Source organism: Protopterus annectens, chromosome 8.part1 (assembly GCF_019279795.1).
Source record: "Protopterus annectens isolate FY-2018-M chromosome 8.part1, PAN1.0, whole genome shotgun sequence".
Lineage (NCBI taxonomy): Eukaryota > Metazoa > Chordata > Ceratodontiformes > Protopteridae > Protopterus > Protopterus annectens.
This window is the reverse complement of record NC_056742.1, coordinates 275,826,445-275,843,749: the sequence shown is the minus strand read 5'-3', so window position 1 is coordinate 275,843,749 and position 17,305 is coordinate 275,826,445. Positions and strand designations below refer to the sequence as shown.

The 17,305-nt window shown below is 44.7% G+C and overlaps 1 protein-coding gene across 3 annotated transcripts in view; it reads left to right on the top strand.

The window, feature by feature from the left end:
- The window catches only part of CEP89 (centrosomal protein 89), a 1,387,439-nt gene that overhangs the window by 201,512 nt on the left and 1,168,622 nt on the right, over window positions 1–17,305 (top strand). For all 3 annotated transcript variants that reach the window (XM_044081875.1, XM_044081874.1, XM_044081873.1), the window contains exon 3: window positions 16,711–16,869. In XM_044081875.1, the coding sequence (XP_043937810.1) occupies window positions 16,711–16,869 (159 nt within the window). The remainder of the gene's footprint in view (window positions 1–16,710; window positions 16,870–17,305) is intronic.

Here is a 17,305-nt window from a genome sequence, read left to right as displayed (position 1 = left end):
CTGTCTGCTTTAAAAGGTGATAGCCCCTCCACATAGACTGCACTGTCATTAATGTTAGCATTTAGCCAAGTTTAATGTTAGCGTTTAGCCAAGTTTCAGTAAAAATAAACGCACAGCATTTCCTCACCTTGTTCTGAGTAGATAATTCCAGCCTAATATATACATGTTGCTTTTCAGTGATCGAGCATTTGCCAGCAGAATGGATGGGAGTGCAGGCCTGTAGGGATTTGCTTTTAGCCTTGCAGTGATTCCAGCCCTAGATCCTCTTTTGTGTGTTCTGTCACACCTCTTGCGTTTCCTTCTCTTACCATGATCCAGTAATGCTGATTCTGTACATACCAAGCATTTTGTTCCATGTTTGAGTAAGATCCCAGCTCTTGTAACTCGAGAAGTGCTGTAGGACTCACAGGCCACATAGACAGCAGCTCATCAAACCTGTTACACAACAAGCCGGAGGATCGAATTTCCAGAATAGTCTCTCTAGTATAAATTAACTTACTGTTGCAGTCTTCCCTGATTTTGTTTTTTTCTCTTAATTTAAACATAGAATAGGACAAACAGCATACATTTCCTTGCTGAGCTGAAGTAGCCGCTGCCATACAGAGCGCCACCAATTTTTTTTTTTTTTTTTTTTTTTTACAGTGGTCAATAAGACATCAGCCAATGATGACTCCCATTTGTACCACAAGTGTTTGCAGACAACACATTGCATGGTAGATTCATACAAAGGAAGTTTCCCAGGGCTGCTCTTTCATACTTCTCCCAAAGCCACAGTAACTATGGACCCCTCCCAGCTGGAGTGGGAGTGGGGGGCATTATTTGGGAAGGACTGTGCTGTATATGTTTAGGCATTTCAAGATGTTCTTCGTGTTTCACTGTTGCAGTCATTACATTTGGGTAATCTGCTGGCAGGTTGCCCTCAGTCGGCCTGAATAACAAAGTCTTGGGTCCTGCATCACTTGCTGTCTCCTCTTCCATGACGTCAGGTCGTCAGGGGTATAAAACATGCAGCTTTCTTGCCGCGTGGTGCCCAAAGCAGAAGCAGTTCACAAGTGCCGGTCGGCCGACTCCTGAAATCTTCACATTCGAGTTTCAGAACCGAAGCATTCAACTAAAGCTAAGTACCCCATTGGGGAAACTTTTTCTTGCTCCTTACCGATTTCAGTAAAAGTTAATAATTGCATTACTTGTGGGAAGCAAATACCTCATAAGGATTTTCATTTGTACTGTATTCCTTGCCTAGGCCCAGATCATAACGTGCCTTGCTATCGGTTTTGCACTAGATTTAACCAATGCACTATTAAGCGTCGGTATATTTTTGCTTCAAAATATTTTGGATCCAGATTTAATTACCCTGAGATGTCGACAGTTAGCAATCTGACTACCGGAGTCCACAAAAAACACAAAGAAAAAGACAGAGAGAGACCGTTGAGGTCCAAATTGACGACAAAGCTTTTCCTAAGCCAGTCACTGGTTCGCCGGTACTCAGTGAGGCGCATTCGCAGCCCCTGATACCCGCTACTTTTGAGTCGCAGGCCTCTACCAAGACCCATGCGGAGTCCGCTATGCTGTGAAATTCTCAGAGTATTGAACCCGCAGATGTGTCTTCCTTGGATGGGTCCGGAGCCGCTGAGCAGGCACCGGCTTCTGGGGGTGTTTTCAGGCCTCAACATTTTTATATAAAACTGACACCAGCTTCAAAAACAAGATAAAAAACAAACCGATGCATGAGCCACGTGCTCAGGCCCCTATGCCTTAAAAAAACAGATGATCAAAATGGCTGAGGACTTAATTACCTTGATCAGGGGTACCCAACTCCCCCTTCTAAGAGGCCTAGGCAAGACACTGATTATGAATCTTCAGATCAGGTTTCCATTTTTTTCTGATTCCTCTTCTGATCAGGAATTTTCTATTCCTCCATATGAGGATTCAGTTGCAGAAGAATCCATCCCATCTGCATCTCCTCCTGAGGATTATTCTTTTGGAGAAACCTTGCATACTTTAAGGGATCATTTTCATTGGGAGAGTTAGGATTTCTCAGAATCAAAAAAAAGGCTTAGGAATTTCCTTCTTCCTCAGCATAGGCCTTTGGCTATACCTCCTGTATTAGACATTGTTGATGATGTGTTTTCGGAATCAAGCATGGCTCCTGATTCCCTACCTCCGGCTCTAAGTAAGCCAGACAGATATTACAGGGTTCCTGACTCCCACAAATTTCTATTCAAAAATCCTGCTGCTGATCCTGAGACTATCTCACAGGGTCCCAAAGGTGTAAAGGCCTCTACAGCTAAAAATCCTACCCCCTCTGATAGAGATTCCAGGGCGCTGGATAGATGGGGAAAGAAGGTTTATACATCTGCAACCTTGGCAGTTAGGGCCTTAAACTGCCAGTTTCATATGCTTAAATATCAACAGCATGTTATGGGCTTATTGAAACAGAAAATGATGTTGATTTATGATTGTGTGGAAAATAAAGAATTACAGGAATTATTGCATGCAGCAGAACAGGGTGGAAAGCATACTTTGCAATGTGGTTTTGATTCCTTGGAGGCCTCTTGCAGGGCCACAGTTACTGGATCTGTGATTAGAAGGCATGCCTGGCTCAAGGAGCAAAATCTGCCTGATCATGTTAAAGCTAAATTGTTGGATGCCCCTTTACAGCATGATACCCTGTTTGGTAATAAGGCAGAAGAGGTTTTAAAGAAAATGGAAGACAAAGCTAAATCTATGCAAACTGTAAAAGATTTCTTACAAGTGCAGCCACCCAGGTTCAGTAGGCACTGGCCTACTAAAAATTGGTCCTTTCCTGTGTCCAACAGAGCCTCTCAAGGCAAATCCAGGCACTCAAAAGGCACTATATATCAGTCACAGGGTTCTTACAGGTCAAAGCAATGGGGTGCCTCCACCTCCAAATCTGGAGGAAACAAAGCACAACCCTACAGTAAGCAGTCTCAGTGACTTCCCTCTACCTTCACCAAGCACTTATCTTTTGGCAGCCCCCTTGGGGGGAAAATTAGCACTTCATGCTCAAAATTGGCAGCTAATTACCCAGGACAAGTGGGTATTAAACATAGTATCCCAGGGGTATAGATTTCTTTTCCATACTTTGCCAATTCCAAATGGTTGGCCAGATCTGCCACAAAATCAATGGGCAGAGGCTCAGAAACAGGTTACGTCCCTCATGGATATGGGGGCTATTCAACCAGTACCAGAACAGGAAAAAGGACAAGGTTTTTATTCAAGACTGTTCCTGGTACCCAGAAAAGACAATGCCTGGAGTCCAGTACTGGACTTATCGATTTTGAACATGTTTCTGGACATTCCAAAATTCAAAATGCTGACTTTACAACAGCTACTGCCTATGCTGGGCAAGAATGCTTGGTTAATGACTCTAAACTTAAAAGAGGCATATCTGCATATCCCAATAAGGGAATCGTGCAGAAGATACCTCCACTTCAAGGCAGGTTTTTTGCATTACCAATTCTCTGCACTGCCCTTTTGCTTATCTACTGCGCCCAGGGTCTTTACAAAGTGCCTGGCACCAGTAATTGCATTTTGCAGACAAAGAGGCATACAAATTTATCCTTCATTCAAGCAGCGAACAAGGACATTCTTCTTCAACATCTGGCATTTGTAAAAAGGCTTCTAACATGCCTAGGGTACACAATAAACAAAAAGAAATCACAGCTGGTACCCTCTCCAATAATTACATTCCTGGGTGCAAGCTTGAATACAACTGCCCAGATGGCTTAGCTTATGCCAGACAAACAAAGGCAATTGACAGCATACTTCAAACAGATGGAAACAAAAACCCAGTTATCTGCAATACATATTCTGCAGGCTTTGGGGTTCATGGCATCCTGCATTCTACTAATTCCATATGCAAAACTGCATATGAGGAAAATTCAATGGTACCTAAAAAGTTTATGGCGTCAACATTGTCACAGTCTGGAAACAATGATTCCTCTCATTCCCTGCATACAACAGGAGTTTCTTTAGTGGGCAGAGACATGTCATCAAAACAAGGGACTGTCATTCACTCTACCTCCTGCCACCCAAACCCTAACTACAGACATATCAGACTATGCTTGGGGGCCCACCTGGTGGGTAGATGCATTCAGGGCATATGGAGCCCAAAACAAATGCATCTGCATATCAACCAGAAAGAGATGCTAGCTGTCCAGAATGCTCTGACGGCCTTCAAGGACTTACTTCATCCAGGACAACTACTGATAAAGACAGACAACACCACGGTTATGTGGTACATAAACAAGCAGGGGGGTACACATTCCTACCCCCTTTGCAGACTAGCCATGGCATTGTGGAACACAGCTTTGACTTACCAAGTACATCTTCAAGCTCAATTCCTGCCAGAAAAACAAAATACTCTGGCAGATGACCTAAGCAGAAATCTTATGGACCCGCACAACTGGAAACTGGATCCACAAATCTTCAGCATGGTAACACAGAAATGGGGGAGGCCAGACATAGATCTATTTGCCTCTCCACAAAATTATCAACTGGACAAATTCTGCACAAGGACTTATCACAGACAAGCATGGAAAGTGGATGCCCTATTCTTCAGTTGGAAAATCCTATCAGTCTATGCCTTTCCCCCTCTGCCTCTTCTCTCCAAGGTCTTACTAAAGGTCAGACAGGAAAAAACAAAAATGATCCTAATTGCTCCAGACTGGCCTCGACAGCACTGGTACCCAGTTCTAAGGAATATGTCTCAACTCCCTCCTTGGTACTTGCCTCAAAAACCTCATCTACTGTCTCAGCAGAACAATCAAGTTCTGCAAACTCAGCTCCAAACTCTGAACCTTGCAGCATGGCTGATCATTTAATTATTCAAACAGCACCTCTCAGTAAATCTGTGATGGATGTCATTTTGGAAGCCAGAAGGTCTAGTACTAGAAAATCTTATGTTGATAAATGGAAGAGATTCTGTGCTTGGAACCAAGCACAAGGAATGGACACAGCAAAACCAAACATCCTTCAGATTTTACAGTACTTGACTTGAGATGCTTGACAAGGGCCTATCTTTTTCTTCAATAAAAATCCATGCCTCTGCCATCTCGGCTCATTACAACACGGAGCCTCCCATCTTTTCTCATCCTCTGCTAAAACAGTATCTTAGAGGGGCCAAAAATTGAAGGCCTCCCAGAAAATCACTAACTCTTGCATGGGACCTCAATTTTTTTGCTGGAAAAACTCACCCTGCCTCCTTTTGAACCAGCAGCTGCTGCGGATATAAAATTTTTATCTTGGAAAACAGCTTTCCTTTTGGCAATTTCTTGAGCAAGAAGGGTTTCAGAACTGCGGGCTCTCATGGCTGTGGAGCCTTTTATTACATTTTAGCTGGACAGGGTGTCCCTCAGGACCAATCCTTCCTTTATGCCTAAGGTGGTATCCAGTGTGGCTCTTAACCAAACTATTCACCTGCCTACATTTTACCCAAATCCCACATTTTACCCAAATCCGCAGAACAAGGGGGAGTGGATTCTGCATTCATTGGACATACACAGCCAACTAAGATTCCACCTAAACAGGACCAAATCCCTAAGAAAGTCTGAGCAACTAATGGTGGCATTTGATTCAGAATCAGAGGGGAAGGCTATATCAAAGCAGACTATTTCTAAGTGGATAAGCCACTGCATTTGTTTCTGCTACTTGCACCATGGTAAACCTGTGCCCAAGGGAATCCGGTCTCATTCCACCAGGGCTGCCTCTACCGCAACAGCCTTTCTCAGAGGAGTTCCAACCAAAGACATTCTAGAAGCTGCTACTTGGAGCTCTGTTCATACATTCACAAAACATTATCATTTGCCTCTCTTCTCCAAATCCAGGGCAGGCTTTGCCACTGCAGGTCTGCAGGGCCTTATAGCCACTCCTAATGCTATTTAGTTCCATCCTCCCATCCATAGCTTTGGGATTCTACCCAAATGTAATGACTGCAACAGTGAAACACGAAGAACATAGTACAGTTGTGTACACTTACCATAAATGCAGATGTTCGAGTGTATTCAATATATATATTTTTTTGCTCCCCATTTCGGGGGCACCTGAGATCTGGGGCAAGAAAAACTGAATAAAATGGCGTCAGCTGCATGTTTTATACCCCTGACGACCTGACGTCATGGAAGAGGAGACAGCAACTGACACAGGACCCAAGACTTTGTTATTCAGGCTGACTGAGGGCAACCTGCCAGCAGATTACCCAAATGTAATGACTGCAACAGTGAATACACTCGAACATCTACATTTATGGTAAGTGTACACAACTGTAGTATAATCTCCCTCTAGGGATGGTTATAATTCAGACTGACATGTCAGTGGTCTGGTGCAGCAACAAACAAGGAGGAACCAGATCTTACCCCCTTTTGCAGGGAAGTATTGAACGTTTGGCACTGGGCGATCTCTTCCAGACACTTTCTCTTGGCAGTGCATATTCTGGAGAAAACCATCATGCTAGCAGACAAACTGAGCAAGTCTGTTTTACTTCCTCATGAGTGGTCTCCCAGCCAATCAGTAGCAAACATGATTTTTCACCAATGATGTCAACTGTGCTGCAATCTCTTTGCCTATCCCCTCAGTACCAAGTGCAGCAAGTACTTTGCCCTGATCCCCCCCAGAGGGGGAGTCACCAAAATAAGATGTGGCTCACGATTGGCCCTCCAGTCTTTCATGCACCTTTCCTCCCACTTCTCTTACCCCCAAGTTCATTCAGAAAGCTTTCCTACAGAAGAACAAGATGAATCTCATTGCTTCATTCTGTATGGTTCCTCTTCCTTTGGCCTCATCTACTTCACCCGTTCCTGGTTGTTGGAGCCTCTTCAGGACTTTCTGTCTCATCTGTCTGGGCTAACTTACCCAGACATACCATACCATACCTCAAATTGACCACATAATTTCTCCATTTCCAGTTATAGCTAGAAGTTCCAGGCTTTCCTCCCCTGTTTGACAAATTCTTATGTCATCCCAAAAAGTCTCCACCAGGAAATTTTATAATAAAGTAATTGGAAAAGATTCTCTGTTTAGGCCCTTCAGAGACACTTAGACATATTTTCTGCACCAGTACCAGCTATCCTTGATTTTCTTGCTTCTGTTTTTAATAAAGGAACTAGATGTTATGTGATCCTATCTCGCCTACATTCAATACTGATGGGCTCGGAGCCGATCCCTCGGCTCCGACTCGGCACGCTATGCTATAGAGCGAGGCCTCTTATTGGCTGAGCTATTTCTTATCCCAGGATGCACCACCACTAATCCCCCAGATCTCGTTTGCCGCTTACAAGCTAGGACGTGGTCTCAAACTTGGCTGGGCTAAGTACTGTTTTATTCAGACTTTTCCTGTCAGGAAATTTGCTTATTTGAACCCAAAAGCTGTTTTAACAGCTATTGTTGTGGTACGAGTGTGTTTAAGAAAATCTGTTGAGGAAATTGTGTTTTTTCGTTAAGGGAAGGTTTCCCGTTTAAGTTAGAGAGGCCTTCCCCTATTTCTGTTGCTATCTAGCGTTTTTTTGTGTCAAGTACCTGCTTAAATTAGAGGGTCTTGACCCTCTTTTTTTCTGTGTGTGTGCTACTGGTGAATTGTTTTTTGTTTAAAAAAAAAAAAAAAAAAAAAACTTAAACTTAAAAACTTACTTAGTTTTCTGTGTATTAATCTCAGGGTTTGTCAGCATGTCTAAAGAGCATAGACCCTCTGGGTTTAAAAAGTGCGCGAGGTGTGGTTATAAAATGTCCATAACGGATGACCACTCCTCGTGCGTTTATTGTTTAGGCGCCAAGCACCTACAAGAGTCATGTAGCGTGTGTCACGCCTTTTCACCGAGAGTCCTCCAGGAGAGGAAGAATAAATTAATTTAAAAGGGTTGATTAAGCCATCCTTCGAGGAGGCTTTATCTTCCTCTTTCTCTTCTACGAAAAAGAAAAATGCGTCGGCTCCGACCAGTCTGTCGGAACCGACTGCCAAAAAAACTAGGCAGGCTTCTCCATCGGCTCCACGGACTTCGGAGCCGAGGGCGGAACGGTCTGCCTCGATGCCTCCAGTCTTGACCCCTCTGGTTTCGGAGCCGAGGACTGGGGCATCGAGAGGCGGGTCACCTTCATCGGCTCCACTGATTTTGGAGCTGATAAGGGTTGCCGGCTCAGACTCTTCCCCTTCGGCGCCGAAGTCCTCATCGGCACCGAGGGAAATTGTTTTGAGATCTCCCTCGGAACCGATAGTAATCGAATCCATTCGGAGCCGGTCCCCTAGTCCTATGGAGCCGATGGAGAAATCGGTTCGGACCCAATCGGTGTCATCTAGATCCTCCAAGATGTCTGATTCGGACATCGACAGGGTGTTCCTAAGACTTTTCCAGTCTCCGGTGTTTCAAAAGTTAGTTTCGGCTCCAGCCCATTCGGCTTCGGAGCCGATGGTCCACCCTGCTACTATGGTTCCTCCTCCAACAGCCTCGGCACCATTGGAGCCAGTGCTGGTGGAACCAATGGAGGTTTTAGGGTCGGGCCCGACCCTTACTCCAACTCCGGCTCTTGAGTCGGAGTTCGGTACGTGGACTTCTTCTGTCGGCCCCGGGGGGGACGCTTCGGGACTGGTGTTTTCGGTCCCAAGCCTTCCTCTCGGTGCGTCGGCTGCGGGAGTGCCGTCTACCGTTGTGGCCACAGAGGTGGGACCTTCCCAGGATTCTGGTGGTCCCGCCTTCAGGGCTATGAGGAGTGCGTTAGCCATATCATCTTTGGCTACCTCCACGGTCTCCCCAGCTCCTTCCCTGTATACCGAGACTGGGTCTTTGGCAGTCCCCCTGTCCTTAGACAGCGGAGCCCCGGGGCCTGAGGTTACCCCCACTGGGGTTTCCCCCCCTCCTGGAGGTCCCTCTGAAGCTTCTTCGGAGGAACCCCCCAGGAAAAGATCGTGCAAGAGGAAGCACGTTGTCTCCCCTGATGAGTCTCTTACATCAGACACTGATCTCGATGATGCAGAGGGGTCCCCTAAGTCGTCCTCAGATGATGTCTCCTTTGCAGACATCCTGGAAGCCCTTAAACAACGAGGCGGCTGGCAATCAAACCCCCTTCTGCTGATGAGTCTGTGTTCCTTAAGGCCTTCTGGGCTCATCCCTCCGCCTCCTGGGTGTCTCCGCCCTTCGACGAGCTCTTGGACTTGATCTGTCGAAGGGCGTGGGAACACCCAGACTCTGTGGAACCGGTGCCTGCTCATCCTAATAAGTTCCTGTCAGCACCCCTGGAAAAAGAGTTTCTGATGAAAGGTGTGGCTGTAGATGCTTTGGTGGTGGCATCTGCAACCCAGCAAGATGTAGCAGAGGCTTCGACGTCCGTCCATCCTCCTAATAAGGAGTCTAGGAGCATGGATCGGTACGGTAAGCGCACCCTAAGTTCAGCGGCCTTTACATTAAGGTCCTTGAACTATCTCACACACTTTACCAGATTTCAGAGGGATCTGATTAAAGAACTTTCCGATACCCTTTTGGGTAACCTGCCTGAGGAGCTGGCCCAGACGGTTGGCTCTCAGCTGGCTACGCTGTCGTCCATATCAAACTCGTCCATGAGGCTCATTTCTTATGCGGCTGAAGGGGCGAGTAGAGCGGCGGGTACAGGCATTGCTCTACGGAGACGAGCCTGGCTCCACCTGTGTCATTTTGCGGAGGCCTTTAAGTCTTCCTTTGCCAACGCCCCCTTTGATGGGTCCTCCTTGTTTGGACCCAAGGTAAAGGACACACTGACCCGCTGCGAGCAAGAAGGTAAGACCCTGACTGCCATAGGGGCATGATTTTCCACTCCCTTTCGGCCTTACCCCAAGGCTAAAAGAGGAGGGAAAATGTGGTTCCATAGATCTCAGAAGTCTTACCCCTCACAGCAGGACGATCCCCCTTCCAGAGGCAGGGGAGGAGGAAATTCTTCTGGAAGACGCCGTCCCAGAGGCGGCAGAGGCCCTCGCAACACTGGAGACCGCGAGTCCTTTCGTGGCTCTTCAGCCTTTCACAGTCCCTGAGGGATTGCCCGACTGTGCAGCTCCTGAGCCAGTCGGGGGTCGTTTTTCGAGGCACCTAAAAGCCTGGGAAGGTATCACTCAGGACCGATGGGTGCTTCGAATTATCGCCGGAGGTTACGCCATCCCTTTCTCTCACTCTCCACCTCAGTCCAAAGAAATCCTGGACCCGCCACCCAGTCAACGGGAAACTGCAGCCTCAGAAGTTTCAAAGCTGCTGCAAAAAGGAGTCATCCAACCGGTCCCCGCAGAGCAGATCAGATTAGGGATTTACTCAAGATTCTTTTTGGTGCCAAAAATGACCGGGGACTTGAGGCCCATTTTGGATCTCAGCATTCTAAACCGTTCAGTCAAAAACTCAAAGTTCCGAATGGTCACCCTACAAACCATTCTCCCATTGCTGGAGAAAGGTGTTTGGATGTGCTCCATAGATCTCAAGGACGCTTATTACCATATCATGGTACATCAAGCGTCCAGGAGACATCTGCGCTTCAGCCTAGGAGGCAGTCATTTTCAGTTCCGCGCGCTGCCCTTTGGTCTCATCACAGCCCCCAGGGTGTTCACCAAATGTTTGGCGGTAGTGACTGCTCACCTGAGAAGTCTAGGATTCCAGGTGTTTCCGTATCTAGACGACTGGCTCCTAACTGCCACCTCCAAGCATCTACTATTGCGGAGCCTACAAGCCACGATATCTCTGGGCAATTCCCTTGGAATCACCTTCAATTGGCCAAAGTCTGTGTTGCTGCCATCTCAACGCATAAGATTCATTGGAGTAGAGATAGACTCAAACTGAATGCGGGTCTATCTACCAACAGACAGGATACAAACCATACAGGCTCAAGTTCGAGCCTTACTTCACAGATCCAAAGCCCCAGCCAGAATGGTACTGCAGCTATTGGGATCCATGTCCGCCATGGTTCTTCTAGTTCCCCTAGCAAGATTGCACATGAGAATTCTACAGTGGCTTCTTTCAGCTCAGTGGTCCTTTCAGGAACTCCCTCTCAGTCACCTCATATGGATCATGGAAACCTGCAAACGGGACCTTCACTGGTGGCTGGTGCCCTCCAATCTGGATCAGGGACGACCCTTTGTTCCACCTCCTCCTGTGGCCACTTTGACCACGGACGCCTCCCAGATGGGGTGGGGGGGCATTCCCTGGGCAGGTCAGTCCAAGGCAAATGGCACCCAGAAGAGACCCTACTTCATATCAACATCCTAGAGATGAGGGCGGTGCTTCTGTCCCTTCAAGCCCTTCACGATTACCTCCCTCAGGGCGTAATTGCCATTCACTCCGACAACATGTCAGTGGTCTGGTACCTGAACAAACAGGGAGGGACCAGATCCTATCCCCTTTGCAGAGAGGCCATGAGAGTTTGGGAATGGGCAGTGTCGACCAAACGCTTTCTAGTGGCTACTCATATCCCGGGCAAGTCCAATGTGATAGCCGACAGACTGAGCAGAACTATCCTCTCTCCACATGAATGGTCTCTGAACATTACAGTGGCAAATCAGATTTTCAGCAAATGGGGAGTTCCGTGTTGCGACCTCTTCGCAACTACACTGAATGCGAAGTGCAAAAAGTTCTTCTCCCTCACCCCGGCTCCGGGGAAGAGCCCTATGGACGCACTGGCCCGTCCATGGCCCACCGGCTTGCTTTATGCCTTTCCCCCAGTTCCTCTCCTTCCCAGGGTGATCCAAAAGGCATCTCTCTTGAGGAGCAAAATGATCTTAGTTGCTCCTTACTGACCTCGTCAAGTATGGTTCCCCTATCTTCGGAAATATGCTCTGGAAGGTCCATGGTTCCTGGATCAGATCCCAGACCTATTGGTTCATCAGTCCGGACTATTCCACCAGTCCCTGCACACCTTAAAATTGACAGCTTGGCTCCTCCTCTTCCGACTATAGTCAGGAGTCATACCTTGGATCCAGAACTTGTACACATTTTATCTTTGGCCCACAAGTCTGCTACAAAGAAATTGTATTCTAGCAAATGGAAAAGATTTGCTATTTGGGCTCAACTCCGGGGTCTGGACCCCATTACCATTCCTGTATCAGAAGTACTGAAATTTCTAACTTCTCTCTTTAATCAAGGCTCTTCAGTCTCTACCATCAAGGTTCAATTGGCAGCTATTTCCAATTTTCACGAATCTATAAACCCACCTTTAATGAGCAACAGATTGTGTAAGACCTTCTTGAAAGGTGCTGTGCTTTTAAGACCTCCGATTTCTCATCCTGCTCCTCCATGGGATCTTGATGTGGCGTTACGTGCCTTAACTTCCTCCCCCTTCGAACCGGCAGCGACATGTGATTTAAAATTTCTATCGTGGAAAACTGCCTTTCTGGTGGCGATTACTTCTGCCAGAAGGGTTTCAGAGCTTCAAGCTTTGTCTGTAAAACCTCCGTACTTGGTTTTTCACAAAGACAGAGTATCTCTCAGGCCAAATCCATCCTTTGTCCCTAAAGTTTGTTCCAGTTTCTGCCTACAACAGTCATTAGAATACTTTGGAAAAAAGACTGGAAGTTCTAACAGAGCAGAATTCATATTCCACACACTAGATGTCCACAGGCAGTTGCGTTTTTATTTAGATAGGACCAAACAAACAAGGAAAACAGATCAGTTGTTTGTATTCTTTGCGGACAATAAATTGGGCAAAGCCGTCACAAAGGTCACTATTGCCAAATGGATCAGGGACTGTCTTACTCAAGCTTATTCTTATTCTAATAAAGAGCTTACCACCTCTGTCAAAGCTCATTCTACAAGAGCTATGGCTACTTCTATAGCATTTCATTCTAAGCTTGCCATTAGTGACATTTGTGCTGCGGCTACATGGTCTTCCCCGCCCACTTTCATTTCCCACTACAAATTGGATGTGGCATCTAGAGGATGAGCTTCATTTGGTTCCACAGTGCTCAGGAGTGTTTTCCAATGAGCCACCCAGGATTTAGGTGCTAGGGGCTGTCCCATCAGTATTGAATGTAGGCGAGATAGGATCACATAACATCTTTTAGTTATGTACTTACCATAACTTTAGATGTTTGGGATCCATCTCGCCTACATTCCCAATAACCAACCCTCCTTCCCCCTTCCTTGGAGATCAGAGGATATCAGAAGGTCCGAATCCTGTTGTTTCATCTTGAAACATCTGACAATGTTATATAAACAAGTTGTGCATGTGTGCATGAATGCGGACAAACAAGATCTGGGGGATTAGTGGTGGTGCATCCTGGGATAAGAAATAGCTCAGCCAATAAGAGGCCTCGCTCTATAGCATAGCATGCCGAGTCGGAGCCGAGGGATCGGCTCCGAGCCCATCAGTATTGAATGTAGGCGAGATGGATCCCAAACATCTAAAGTTATGGTAAGTACATAACTAAAAGTTATTTGACTTTCAAGGTGCAACTGGCTGCAGTCTCAAATGTTCAGCTGGGTGTTGATCATTCATCCTTAGGCTTTACATGGTTTTAAGGAAGCCTTTTTAAGAGTGCCCTGCTGCTTCAGCCTCCAATTAAAGATTCTGTACCTCTGTGGGACCCTACACTAGTTCTTCTGGCTCTCACTCAGCCCCACTTTGAGCCCTCAGCAAGAGTTGAACATTTTGTCTTGGAAAACTCTTTTTCTAGTTGCCATTACCTCAGCTAGATGGGTATCCTAACTCCAAGCTCTTTTTTTTCAACCACCTTGCCTGATTTTTCATAAGGACAGGGTTTAACTTCAGACTAACTCTTCCTTTCTACCAAAGGTGGTGTCAGAAACTAATCTCAGTCAGTAAATTAATATACTAGTCTTTTTTCCAAAATTTTCAAACAGGGAAGAATACATGCTTCATTTACTTGATGTTCATAGACAACTTAAATTTTACATTCACAGAACTAAAGACTTGAGGAAATCAGAACAATTGTTTATATCCTTTTCTAGAGTCAAATTAGGCACAGCAGTGACAAAAGTGACTCTAGCTAGATGGCTAACTGATTGCATTACTTTTATTTACAAGAGCAAAGGCCTGTCGTTACCCAAACATCCTAAAGGACATTCTACCAGGTTTATGGCTACATCATCCACTTTTAGGTCTAAAGCACCTATAGCTGACATTTGTCCAGCTGCTGTGTGGCCTAATGCTCATACTTTTATAGCTCATTACAAGTTGAATATGTAATCAATAAATAGGGCAGTTTTGGTTGTACAGTACCTGGAATATCTTTCCTTAAGAGCCACTCAAAATTACTCATTGAGAAATGGATAAAAAAGACATCGGATATTAGTTATGTGCTCTCCATTACTCTGCATCTATGTTGTCTATTTCTCTCCTTCCTCGGCTTCCCACGCACCATTCTCCCACTCCTTTTTTTTCTTTTGATCCTGGTATGATCAGAGGGATATTCCTGATTAGATGCTGCTGTGTGGGCTCTGGAGTTTTCCTTCTGTAATTCTTCACCTGTTTCCCATCTTTCCACCTACGACTGGCTGCTTTTTCTATTTTTCCATTATGATTAACTAAATAGAGGGCAAACTCAATCTGAGGTATATCAGGAGTAGTTGAGGATTATGGGTACAGGGAGGAGCTGACGCTATGGAGCTAAAGTCTGTCAAGTGGCCGAGGACAGATATGAAGTCTGATCTGAGACCTATCAGTTGAGGAAGGATGAAAACAGACAACAAAGATGCAGAGAGATGGTTAGTGCATAACTATAATTTTTAATTTCTGATATTTTATTATTGTTGTAGGCCATCTCTGTGTAGATATCTTTCAGCACAACAAAGTACTGAATAAAGCATGCTTCTGGTTTGAGTATTCTGATAAATCCATATACTTAAATTGCAACATGCAGTAAATGAGAGTCTGATTGCTTTAGATCTGCCAGATGAGGCTGTAATATTACCAGGCAATTCAAAGTAGTAAGGAATTTCAGGTAATTGCAGACATATGCATTGATTTGTTCAAGAATCCGCTGTTAATGGTGGGTGCCTCACACACTTATACCTTTAGGGTTTGAATTATGCACTGCAGTGGTGTAGCTTGCTTTTGCTGTTTCATGTGTTGGAAATGCTTTAGATATTATTAGTTGTCTACTTAAATACTAGCTAACATGATTACACACTGACTCAAACTGCTCACTGTCAACCTTGCCTAACAGGGCATCTTTGTTCTTCAACCCATACTTCCCAGGCCATGGTTGCCCATGTTTAAGGGTCTAATCAAGGTGTCCCCTCACCAGGGATCTTAATGGTAGTCTTTGTGTAGCATCACTCGTGGTACTTCATTGTTTTTTTATTTTCTGCATTGCTGAAAAGGAACTTGGAATGCTAGCCTGAGGGCACATGTGCCATTTATAGGTACATTGCAACAGTGCTGCTTGGCATGCCAAGCATATGCTACAATTCCATACCTGCTGTTACTACTAGACTCCTCCAGGAGTCAGCAGTGATAATGGACCTGACAGTGTCCCTCCCTCAAGATGGACAAACCAGTACTGGCCAATCACTCATACCTTTCTCAGCTGGCTCCTTTAGCACCTGGGCCACTGAGCAAACACAAATCATCTCAGTATTAGCCTGAACTTCATTTCTGTGTGCCTTAGAGCTAGCAGGAATTCTATTAAATAATCATTTGTTTTCCACTTATACAACAACATTTGTGTGTAGTAGGTTAAACAGAGGACCTACTCTTAAATTGTATCACTCCTGTAGGGAGAAGTAATATGAACAAAAGTATAAGTAGGTGTTATCTGCTATGTGTTTTTTTTTTTTTTTTTGTCTAATTTGCTCGGTGTCAAACTAGTGGTAAAACATTTGCAGAAAGATACAGAACTCTAGTTCATACTAACAAAATTTTGATCTTGGGGAGCAATGAACATTAGAACTGCTCCAGACTTTCTTACTTGATACCGCAACATACTGCACTGCTGCAACAAAAGCCTATGAGAATGAAAGTAAGTCTCCATATCCTTACTTGACATTATACACTTCAGCTTTCCTGTTGAAGATGGCTGCCTATAGAGCTGGTTCTTTTTGAGAGTATATAAGTCAGTAGACTACTGTGGTAGAAATAATTTTTTTATAATACACCCTTTCATCATGGTTTGTTCATTCTAACAAAAGGCACCATCTCTCAAAGCCACAGTTAGGGTGGGGTGAATGGGTGGCTGCCCTGGGTGTAAGCTGATAGGGGATGTAATTTGCAGTACATAAGAGGTCCTGATTGGTCCTTGCAGGAAGCCTTTGTAATCATTTAAGCAGTTGTGATTTCTTTTGCAGCTACTTAAATGCCATTCCTTCAGAAGTGAGGAGATTTTTATTAAGTGGTGCGAGTGCCACTAGGTCACTGCAATTGCATGGCGGCAGACAGTATTGTTAATAATTAAAGACACCTTGGTCTATAATACTTTTTTACTTTTGTCCTCAAATCTGGAAGAGTTTTTCTACTGGTTCTGAATTCCTGAGAATTTTTTTGGAGGGATGGGATACCAGATGGAACATCACAGGGGGCGCCAACTAACCTAGCAGCAGCTCCGACATCTCTTACTCTAGCTCATACAATTTGTGTATGTAGTTAGAGTAATGTGTTGGCTGGACTAGTACATTTTTGATAGATTTCTTCTGAATTTTTCTGAAAGATTAAGAAGGATAAAAAAAAGTACACTGCACTTTCTAGAAAATGTATTTGTTTTTATACATATTCTGCATTTATGTTTTTTTACTGTAGGTCTGCTTTGGCTGCAGCCATTTTAGTGTCATCATTAACTGGACGTGTAGTTGCTATCCCTCAGCCTCGTCCAAGATCGTATTCTGAAGGTGATAGTATCAGTCTGGATCAAGATAGCATTGTAGAGCCTTACGCAACAGCAGATGGACTTGGATTGAGGTACTGAAAATTAATATTCTTTGTTAATTTTTTTCAACCACTTAAACTACTGGGGTTGAGTTATTTCATCACCATAAACAGTGGCTAGAACAAATGTCAGTATATAATAGTTATCTAGATATACAAATAGTTATTAGCTCAGTATTTCTTTTATCCTAAACAAATTTAAATTGTATAATAAATTTGAACATTTAAGAAGTATGTTCCCTGATAAACAGAGCAAAAAGAAACGTAATCCATGATTTATTTATGTATTTATTTATTGGCATTTGTTTACCAGAAAAGTCTGAGCATTGCCCTTTTTCAGCAGTGGCCCAAGGAGAAAAGCCCCATATACAGACATCATTGACATAATTTGCATTGTTTCATCATTTACAGTAAGTTTCACTCATGAGCAATAGCTATATTATTCTAACATCCTTGGCATCAGTTGTAT